This window comes from Oncorhynchus masou, chromosome 29, assembly GCF_036934945.1.
Source record: "Oncorhynchus masou masou isolate Uvic2021 chromosome 29, UVic_Omas_1.1, whole genome shotgun sequence".
In the NCBI taxonomy this organism is placed as follows: Eukaryota; Metazoa; Chordata; class Actinopteri; order Salmoniformes; family Salmonidae; genus Oncorhynchus; species Oncorhynchus masou.
In genome coordinates, this window is record NC_088240.1 from 50,858,217 (window position 1) to 50,869,637 (window position 11,421).

General features: G+C 43.5%; 1 protein-coding gene across 2 annotated transcripts; it reads left to right on the plus strand.

The window, feature by feature from the left end:
• Positions 1-339: 339 nt before the first annotated feature.
• LOC135521212 (delta-type opioid receptor-like) lies at positions 340-7,942 on the plus strand. 2 transcript variants are annotated; one of them, XM_064947142.1, is made up of 3 exons: positions 340-672; positions 6,938-7,293; positions 7,384-7,942. In XM_064947142.1, exons 1-3 carry the CDS (start codon positions 449-451, stop codon positions 7,911-7,913), a joined length of 1,110 nt encoding a protein of 369 aa, XP_064803214.1. In that variant the 5' UTR covers positions 340-448; the 3' UTR covers positions 7,914-7,942. The 2 variants fall into 2 exon arrangements, with proteins under 2 accessions (XP_064803214.1, XP_064803215.1); XM_064947143.1 differs by having other exon boundaries at positions 656-687.
• Positions 7,943-11,421: the final 3,479 nt, after the last annotated feature.

Sequence of the window (11,421 nt, forward strand, 5' to 3'; positions counted from 1 at the left end):
ACATTAGCCATTAGGGTAGGCTATCGTGCAGGCTGTCGTCTCGATGCCCATTAACTTGCGCATTAGGCTAATGTCAATTAGAAAATTAGAGAGCAATTTAAGAGCAAAGCACGCACACCGACCTTTGTCTTGCTTCGCACCAGTGTGTCCTCGCCAAGGGAAGTAGATTGCACTTGCCCCCGCCGTCACCAACACGTTGCATTGCGCGTACCTCGTGCAGGGATAGGATAGGATACCTGTCTTTCAGAACATCTTTCCATACCTTCGCCAGAGCCTGAATTGAATGAGGTCTGATCAGTGCTTTCACACGTTCCTCGTCTGCTCTCGTGCGCTCAACAAAATCTGCATTTGGGGAGTCCGCAAGCATCTGCACTACAGAAAAGGAAAAGGCAACACTGACCTTGACTATAACGACGTTTTATCTACTAGGCTAATATTGCACCTGAATATGATGGAGTTTCCTACCGTGTCTGCGGCTGATTTAGCCGACCTGTATTCTGTGATCCCTTTCATTGCCACATTGCCTGAGGATTCTACAGGGCTGCCATCAAGAGGCAATGACACCGAGAAGGGTTCTTCGAAGGACACCACAAGTATTATAATCGCAGTATCTATAACTGCTCTCTACTCTATTATATGCATTGTTGGACTGCTTGGAAACATCCTCGTTATGTATGGAGTGGTGAGGTAAGAAAGCCTATCTACTGTAGCTCTTTTGGTGACCCTAATGGAAATAACTAATACAAGTACTCGTATGTCCGTTTTCCACTGTGAAGTGACTGAATTTTAATGTTGAATATCACCACAAGTGAACTGATATAGTTTATTATATAATCAGAGGCATTTGCATCCTCCAGCTAACTCACATTATTTCGGATAGGCTATGTAGTGCCACAGGTGCATAGTGAGAAAAGGAGACAAAAACCCACCCCACTCATGCCCTACCATCCACCAAGCTCTAGCATCAAGCAGTTTTAAATTGCAGTAGTGGAAAAAGTACTCAATTGTCATATTTGAATAAATTAAAGATACCTTAATTGAAAATGACTGAAAGTGAAAGTGAAAGTACCCAGTAAAATACTACTTGAGTAAAAGTCTAAAAGTATAATTTTTTTATTTACTTAAAGTACAGTGGTGGAAAAAGTACTGAATTGTCATACTGGTTAATAAGTAGCAAGTACAAATAAATGTGGTACATCAAATTCCTTATATTAAGCAAACAAGATGCAACAATTCACTTATTTACATTTATGGACAGCCAGGGGCACACTCAGACATAATTTACAAGCACACAGTGATTGAGTTTAGTGAGTCCACCAGATCAGAGGCAGTTGGGGTGACAATGCATTCTATTAATAGTTGTGTGAATTGGACCATATTGCTGTCCTTCCTGTGCATTTGAAATACAACAAGTACTTATGGCTGTCAGGGAAATTGTATGGGAGTATAAAAAAAATGTTTTATAGGAATAAAAGTAAAACATAGATACCCCAAATAACTACTTAAGTAGTACTTTAAAGTAGTTTTACTTAGTTACTTTACACCACTGTAAATTGTAAAGCGCTTCCTGGCTGTAAGTGACACAAAGACATGTAGGAACGATTTAAATTAATTAAATTTACATAAACATTTATAACAAGTTCACAAGCAAAAATGTCTAAGTCTTGTCAATCTCATCATACATGTTTAATACATAATGTAGCAAACTAAACTCATGTTGCTTTTATGTGATGCTTATTACATGCTCGGCTCGCTTATGATATTGTGAAGATATTGTGAATTGTTGCAGAATATTATGTCAAATTGCAAAATGTGAACTGTGATTTTTATGGTAGCAATGATACATTAGCCTATGAACCTGGAACTGTACTCTCTATAGACCTCAGCTCTGATTTGAGGTATTGACTTCGCTTCTGGCTGCACTAGGGCCTTAGATCAACGAATAAACGGCACCCAAGTTCTAATCACCAAATTCAAGGCTGTTGAGTAAAGTTGTCTGAGACAACTCCATCTTATCTGGTGAGGTCAGAGGAGGCAATTAGTGTGATGACATGGGCTGAGTCAGAAAAAAAACTATAATTACAAACTGTTTCATCCTTGCTTCCTCCATTCCTCTCAAAGCTCACTGGAGGAGGTCCTTCAATGCACGTTGAGAGGAAACAAGGATGAAGGAACAAGGAAGCAAGGATTTGACGGCTAGTAACGTTTTCAGACACAGCCCATGTTGCGAGCCCCCTACCTAATGTAGTGGCGTAAAATGGAATAGACAACAGGTGGAAATTATAGGCAATTAGCAAGACACCCCCAAAAAAGGAGTGATTCTGCAGGTTGTGACCACAGACCACTTCTCAGTTCCTATGCTTCCTGGCTGATGTTTTGGTCACTTTTGAATGCTGGCGGTGCTTTGGTAGCATGAGACGGAGTCTACAACCCACACAAGTGGCTCAGGTAGTGCAGCTCATCCAGGATGGAGCTGTGGCAAGAAGGTTTGATGTGTCTGTCAGCGTAGTGTCCAGAGCATGGAGGCGCTACCAGGAGACGGGCCAGTACATCAGGAGACGTGGCGGAGGCCGTAGGAGGGCAAAAACACAGCAGCAGGACCGCTACCTCCGCCTTTGTGCAAGGAGAAGCAGGAGGAGCACTGCCAGAGCCCTGCAAAATGACCTCCAGCAGGCCACAAATGTGCATGTGTCTGCTCAAATGGTCGAAATCAAATCAAATCAAATGTATTTGTCACATACACATGGTTAGCAGATGTTAATGCGAGTGTAGCGAAATACTTGTGCTCTAGTTCCGACAATGTAGTAATAACCAACGAGTAATCTAACTAATAATTCCAAAACTACTACCTTATACACACAAGTGTAAATAAATAAAGAATAAAGAATATGTACATAAAGATGTATGAATAAGTGATGGTACAGAACGGCATAGGCAAGATGCAGTAGATGGTATCGAGTACAGTATATACATATGAGATGAGTAATGTAGGGTATGTTAACAAAGTGGCATAGTTTAAAGTGGCTAGTGATACATGTATTACATAAAGATGCCGTAGATGATATAGAGTACAGTATATACGTATACATATGAGATGAATAATGTAGGTTATGTAAACATTATATTAAGTAGCATTGTTTAAAGTGGCTAGTGATATATTTTACATCAATTCCCATCAATTCCCATTATTAAAGTGGCTGGAGTTGAGTCAGTGTGTTGGCAGCAGCCACTCAATGTTAGTTTTGGCTGTTGAACAGTCTGATGGCCTTGAGATTGAAAAACAGCTTCTGTCTCTCGGTCCCAGCTTTGATGCACCTGTACTGACCTCGCTTTCTGGATGATAGCGGGGTGAACAGGCAGTGGCTCGGGTGGTTGTTGTCCTTGATGATCTTTATGGCCTTCCTGTGACATCGGGTGGTGTAGTTGTCCTGGAGGGCAGGTAGTTTGCCCCCGGTGATGTGTTGTGCAGACCTCACTACCCTCTGGAGAGCCTTACGGTTGTGGGCGGAGCAGTTGTCGTACCAGGTGGTGATACAGCCCGACAGGATGCTCTCGATTGTGCATCTGTAGAAGTTAGTGAGTGCTTTTGGTGACAAGCCGAATTTCTTCAGCCTCCTGAGGTTGAAGAGGCGCTGCTGCGCCTTCTTCACGATGCTGTCTGTGTGGGTGGACCAATTCAGTCTGTCTGTGATGTGTACGCCGAGGAACTTAAAACTTACTACCCTCTCCACTACTGTCCTGTTGATGTGGATAGGGGGGTGTTCCCTCTGCTGTTTTCTGAAGTCCACAATCATCTCCTTAGTTTTGTTGACGTTGAGTGTGAGGTTATTTTCCTGACACCACACTCTGAGGGCGCCCTCACCTCCTCCCTGTAGGCCGTCTCGTTGTTGTTGGTAATCAAGCCTACCACTGTTGTGTCGTCCGCACACTTGATGATTGAGTTGGAGGCGTGCGTGGCCACGCAGTCGTGGGTGAACAGGGAGTACAGGAGAGGGCTCAGAACGCACCGTTGTGGGGCCCCAGTGTTGAGGATCAGCGGGGTGGAGATGTTGTTACCTACCCTCACCACCTGGGGGCGGCCCGTCAGGAAGTCCAGTACCCAGTTGCACAGGGTGGGGTCGAGACCCAGGGTCTCGATCTTGATGATGAGCTTGGAGGGTACTATGGTGTTAAATGCCGAGCTGTAGTCGATGAACAGCATTCTCACATAGGTATTCCTCTTGTCCAGATGGGTTAGGGCAGTGTGCAGTGTGGTTGAGATTGCGTCGTCTGTGGACCTATTTGGGTGGTAAGCAAATTGGAGTGGGTCTAGGGTGTCAGGTAGGGTGGAGGTGATATGGTCCTTGACTAGTCTCTCAAAGCACTTCATGATGACGGAAGTGAGTGCTACGGGGCGGTAGTCGTTTAGCTCAGTTACCTTAGCTTTCTTGGGAACAGGAACAATGGTGGCCCTCTTGAAGCATGTGGGAACAGCAGACTGGTATAGGGATTGATTGAATATGTCCGTAAACACACCAGCCAGCTGGTCTGCGCATGCTCTGAGGGCGTGGCTGGAGATGCCGTCTGGGCCTGCAGCCTTGCGAGGGTTAACACATTTAAATGTTTTACTCACCTCCGCTGCAGTGAAGGAGAGACCGCATGTTTCCGTTGCAGGCCGTGTCAGTGGCACTGTATTGTCCTCAAAGCGGGCAAAAAAGTTATTTAGTCTGCCTGGGAGCAAGACATCCTGGTCCGTGACTGAGCTGGATTTATTCTTATAGTCCGTGATTGACTGTAGACCCTGCCACATAACTCTTGTGTCTGAGCCGTTGAATTGAGATTCTACTTTATCTCTATACTGACGATTAGCTTGTTTGATAGCCTTACGGAGGGAATAGCTGCCCTGATTGTATTCAGTCATATTACCAGTCACCTTGCCCTGATTAAAAGCAGTGGTTCGCGCTTTCAGTTTCACGCGAATGCTGCCATCAATCCACGGTTTCTGGTTAGGGAATGTTTTAATCGTTGCTATGGGAACGACATCTTCAACGCACGTTCTAATGAACTCGCACACCGAATCAGCGTATTCGTCAATGTTGTTGCCTGACGCAATACGAAACATGTCCCAGTCCACGTGATGGAAGCAGTCTTGGAGTGTGGAATCAGCTTGGTCGGACCAGCTTTGGACAGACCTCAGCGTGGGAGCTTCTTGTTTCAGTTTTCTTTCTGTAGGCAGGGATCAGCAAAATGGAGTCCTGTTCAGCTTTTCCGAAAGGGGGGCGGGGCAAGGCCTTATATGCGTCGCGGAAGGTAGAATAACAGTGATCCAAGGTTTTGCCAGCCCTGGTGGCGCAATCGATATGCTGATACATTTTAGGGAGTCTTGTTTTCAGATTAGCCTTGTTAAAATCCCCAGCTACAATGAATGCAGCCTCAGGATGTATGGATTCCAGTTTGCAAAGAGTCAAATAAAGTTTGTTCAGAGCCATCGATGTGTCTGCTTGGGGGGGAATATATACGGCTGTAATTATAATCGAAGAGAATTCTCTTGGTAGATAATGCGGTCTGCATTTGATTGTGAGGAATTCTAAATCAGGTGAACAGAAGGATTTGAGTTCCTGTATGTTTCTGTGATCTGTGACTTCTGTGATCACACCACGTCTCGTTAGCCATAAGGCATACGGCATATGCCCCCGCCCCTCTTCTTACCAGAAAGGTGTTTGTTTCTGTCGGCGCGATGCGTGGAGAAACCCGCTGGCTGCACCGCCACCGAGAGCGTCTCTCCAGTGAGCCATGTTTCCGTGAAGCAAAGAACGTTACAGTCTCTGATGTCCCTCTGGAATGCTACCCTTGCTCGGATTTCATCAACCTTGTTGTCAAGAGACTGGACATTGGCGAGAAGAATGCTAGGAAGTGGGGCACGATGTCTTCACTATTATTCTACAATGTAGAAAATAATAAAAATATAGAAAAATCCTGGAATGAGTAGATGTGTCCAAACTTTTGACTGGTACTTGCTGGAATGGAAAATTTGTCGCTGTACAAAGTGGCAGTCGGCAGTACAGTACTGGGCTATTTAGCTAAAGAATCCCTGTGTCATGCGGATGAGAGACCATAGCTCAAATTCCCATATGGGGAGGAAGGAGTATGCTTGTCTCAGAGCAGTGCAAAATGGTGCTAAAATAGTTGTAGGCTTTTGCTTCTAAATACAATATGCTCTTTACATAAATAAGACCTACACCATTTTTAACAGTATATCTACAAATATTTTTTCCGATGACATGACTCTCCGCAAATAATTACATTTAGAGGATTGGGGGACTGTATTAATATCTAAGGCGCATTTAAAAAAAAGTAATGATATTTTGGAGATTTCATTTTCATTTAACCTGGAGTGAGTGAGAAAAAGGCAATTCTTGAACATGGGGTGAGACATTCTCACTCATTTGTAAATAGTCAGTTTGATATTTAGAATTATTTATTTCAGGAGAAACCTAACTTGATTATTTAGCAGACATCACTTCCTTAGACAATTTACATTGAGCCCCCCATCCCTTTTGTACACTGCTGCTACTCGCTGTTTATTATCAATGCATAGTCACTTCACCCCCACCGACATGTACAAATTACCTCAACTAAACTGTACCCTCGCACACTGACTCGGTACCGGTGCCCCCTGTATATTGCCTCGTTATTGTTATTCTTATTGTGTTACTTTTATTATTACTTTTTATTTTAGTCTACTTGGTAAATATTTTCTTAACTCTTCTTGAACTGCACTGTTGGTTAAGGGCTTGCAAGTAAGCATTTCACTGTAAAGTCTACACTTGTTGCATTCGGCACATGTGACAAATAAAATTTGATTTTAATTACACCTCCATGCAATACAGATACCTTGCCTTCTGAGATCTGTAGTATTTGACAAGCTAATAAACAGCATTGACCTCTCTCTGTCCAGATACACCAAAATGAAGACAGCCACTAACATCTACATCTTCAACTTGGCCCTGGCTGATGCTTTGGCTACCAGCACTCTGCCCTTCCAGAGTGCCAAGTACCTGATGAACACCTGGCCCTTCGGCGAGTTCCTGTGTAAAGTGATCCTCGCCATTGACTACTACAACATGTTCACCAGTATCTTCACCCTGACCATGATGAGTGTGGACCGCTACATCGCTGTGTGCCACCCGGTCAGGGCCCTGGACTTTAGAACACCTGCCAAGGCCAAGATGATCAACGTGTGCATCTGGATCCTCTCCTCTGCCATCGGAGTGCCCATCATGGTCATGGCGGTTACCAAGGTGACAGACAAAGGTGAGCAGTCCATATGAGCTGTACCGTATGTGCTCCAGACACCAACATCCACATATCCATATGCTAACCATTTGATTGTTTATCCCTCAGGCAATACAGGCTGCATGCTACAGTTTCCTCAGCCAGACTGGTACTGGGACACGGTGACTAAGATTTGCGTGTTCATATTTGCCTTCGTGGTGCCAACCCTGGTCATCACCATCTGCTACGGCCTGATGATTCTCCACCTGAAGAATGTCCGGCTGCTCTCCGGTTCAAAGGAGAAAGATCGGAATATGCGGCGCATTACCCACATGGTCCTGGTGGTGGTGGCGGTCTTCATAATTTGCTGGACGCCCATCCACATCTTTATCATCCTCAGGACCATGGTGCAGATCAACAGCACGAACCCCTATGTGATCGTCAGCTGGCACCTGTGCATCGCGCTGGGCTACATGAACAGCAGCCTCAACCCCCTGCTCTATGCCTTCCTGGACACAAACTTCAAGAGGTGCTTTAGGGATTTCTGCCTGCCTTTCCGCCCCAACATGGACCAGAGCAGCTTCTCCAGAGCCCACAACTCCACGCGAGAGCCCACCACTGTGTGTCCTCCGAGAGTGTTGGTGAGGAAGCCTGTATGACTAGGCATGGAGCAGGGTCCTGGAGACTCCCGCTCAAGGACAGTCCAGGCCGACTTACAGACTGATGTCACACAATTCTCCACAGATTTCTGACAATAGCTCTGGCTTTAGACCTACAGCACAAAACCCACTGCAACATTTGCATAGAGTGTGATGTCACATTCTTTGGCCTATCCAGACAAAGACTAGATTTACTCTTCCTCTAACCTAACATAGCAGGCATAAATTCCCCCATCGAGGTTTCAGTGGAAAGAAATCTACAGTGGCTTGCGAAAGTATTCATCCCCCTTGGCATTTTTCCTGTTTTTTTGCCTTACAATCTGGAATTAAAATAGATTTTTGGGGGGTTTGTATCATTTGATTTACACAACATGCCTACCACTTTGAAGATGCAAAATATTTGTTATTGTGAAACAAACTAGAAGTAAGACAAAAAAACAGAACTTGAGCGTGCATAACTAGTCACCCTCCCAAAGTCGATACTTTGTAGAGCGACCTTTTGCAGCAATTACAGCTGCAAGTCTCTTGGGGTATGTCTCTATAAGCTTGGCACATATAGCCACTGGGATTTTCCCCCATTCTTCAAGGCAAAACTGCTACAGCTCCTTCAAGTTGGATAGTTTCCGCTGGTGTACAGCAATCTTTAAGTCATACCACAGATTCTAAATTAGATTGAGGTCTGGGCTTTGACTAGGCCATTCTAAGACATTTAAATGTTCCCCCTTAAACCACTTGAGTGTTGCTTTAGCAGTATGCTTAGGGTCATTGTCCTGCTGGAAGGTGTACCTCCGTCCCAGTCGCAGAAAACAGAAACAGGTTTCCCTCAAGAATTTCCCTGTATTTAGTGCCATCCGTCATTCCTTCAATTCTGACCAGTTTCCCAATCCCTGCTGATGAAAAACATCCCCACAGCATGAGGCTGCTACCACCATGCTGGAGTTCTCGAGGTGATGAGAGGTGTTGGGTTTGCGCCAGACATAGTGTTTTCCTTGATGGCCAAAAAGCTCAATTTATGTTTGTGGAGTCTCCCACATGCCTTTTGGCGAACACCAAACATGTTTGCTTATTTTTTTTTCTTCAAGCAATGGCTTTCTTCTGGCCACTCTTCCATAAGCCCAGCTCTGTGGAGTGAACGGCTAAAAGTGGTCCTATGGCCAGATACTCCGATCTCCGCTATGGAGCTTGCAGCTCCTTCAGGATTTTCTTTGGTCTCTTTGTTGCCTCTGATAAATGCCCTCCTTGCCTGGTCTGTGAGTTTTGGTGGGCGGCCCTCTCTTGGCAGGTTTGTTGTGGTGCTATATTCTTTCCATTTATTAAGAATGGATTTAATGGTGCTCCATGGGATGTTCAAAGTTTCATATATTTTTTTATAACCCAGCCCTGATCTGTACTTCTCGACAATGTTATCCCTGACCTGTTTGGAGAGCTCCTTGGTCTTTATGGTGCCGCTTGCTTGGTGGTGCCGCTTGCTTAGTGGTGTTGCAGACCCTGGGGCCTTTCAGAACAGGTGTGTGTAAATACTGAGATCATGTAACACTTAGATTGCACAGAGGTGGACTTTATTTAACTAATTATGTGACTTCTCAAGGTAATTGGTTGAACCAGATCTTATTTAGGGCTTCATAGCAAAGGCGGCAGGGTAGCCTAGTGGTTAGACCGTTAGACTAGTAACCAAAAGGTTGCAAGTTCAAATCCCCGAGCTAACATGGTACAAATCTGTCGTTCTGCCCCTGAACAGGCAGTTAACCCACTGTTCCTAGGCCGTCATTGAAAATAAGAATTTGTTCTTAACTGACTCGCCTAGTAAAATAAAGGTAAAAAAAATAAAAATACATATGCACGCACCATTTTTCTGTTTTTGAAATTTTTAAATTTTTTGAACACTTCATAAACCATGATTTTATTCATTTTTTATTACAGGAAATTAGCTTAAAACTGCAAAGTGTTCTCTGCCGATAATGGAACCTCTTGATACTCCTCATCCCGGATCCGGGATCGTGAATAAAGCCTCAGGCTCATTAGCATAACGCAACGTTGACGATTTCTGAAAATCGCAAATAAAATGAAAATAATGCGCCTGCTCTCAAGCTTAGCCTTTTCTTAACAACACTGTCATCTCAGATTTTCAAAATATGCTTTTGAACCATAGCAATTCACTAATTTGTGTAAGAGTATGCAAAGCTAGCTTAGCATTTTGAGTAGCATTTAGCACGCAACATTTTCACAAAAACCAGATAACCAAATAAATAAAATAATTTACCTTTGAAGAGCTTCAGATGTTTTCAATGAGGAGACTCTCAGTTACATAGCAAATGTTCAGTTTTTCCTGAAAGAATCTTTGTGTAGGAGAAATCGCTCCGTTTTGTACATCACATTCGGCTACCGAAACGAACCGAAAATTCAGTCACCAACAACGTCAAACTTTTTCCGAATTAACTCCATAATATCGACCGAAACATGGCAAACGTTGTTTGGAATCAATCCTCAAGGTGTTTTTTCACATATCTCTTCATTGATATATCGTTCGTGGAAGCCTGCTTTCTTCTCTGAATTCCATGGAAAAATACTTGCAGCTGACTTTTACGCACCAATTTCGGCGCAGGACACCGGGCGGACACCTGGTAAATGTGGTCTCTTATGGTCAATCTTCCAATGATATGCCAAATACGTCACAATGCTGCAGACACCATGGGGAAACGACAGAAAGGGCAGGCTCATTCCTCTCGCATTCACAGCCATATAAGGAGACAATGGAAAACGGAGCCTCAAAAATCCTGCTCATTTCCTGGATGCCGTTTCATCTTGGTTTTGCCTGTAGCTCACGTTCTAGGGCACGCACAGAGAATATCTTTGCAGTTCTGGAAACGTCAGAGTGTTTTATTTCCAAAGCTACCAATTATATGCATAGTCGAGCATCTTTTTGTGACAAAATATTGCGCTTAAAACGGGCACGTCTTTTTATCCAAAAATGAAATAGCGCCCCCATAGCATCAAGAGGTTAACTGAAAAATTATAGTATGTAGTTTCTTGCAATAGCCCTCTGTGACTTTAAAGAATATTTATCTCAAAACTTTGCTTTCTGAATGATGTGTCCAGAGATGTGGTTAACTTCATCAGATTTGTCAAAATCCTAAATTAATCAGGAATGAGCATGGTCAGCTATACCATATTCATGTCCTCATTACTAGTGCAACAAAACCACTCATGGTCTGTAAAGTTCTCTACTTTTTATAGATTTAGCAAACAATATTGGAATCACCATGGTCACAATCATAAACTGTCAACTCCATCTGCCTGATAGATTAAAATATAACATGAATTTTAGTTTAAATATGTTACATGCAATTGGATTTTAGAGACAAAGCAACTGAGGAAAAACTAAATTGCTGCTGTGTATACCACTTGAATGAAGAAGGAAAATGTAATCTTTGTAAAACATCAACTCTGTCAGATTGCTGAAAGATCTGATAGAATGAGTATGTTTGTATTGGGGATTTTCAAATGAATC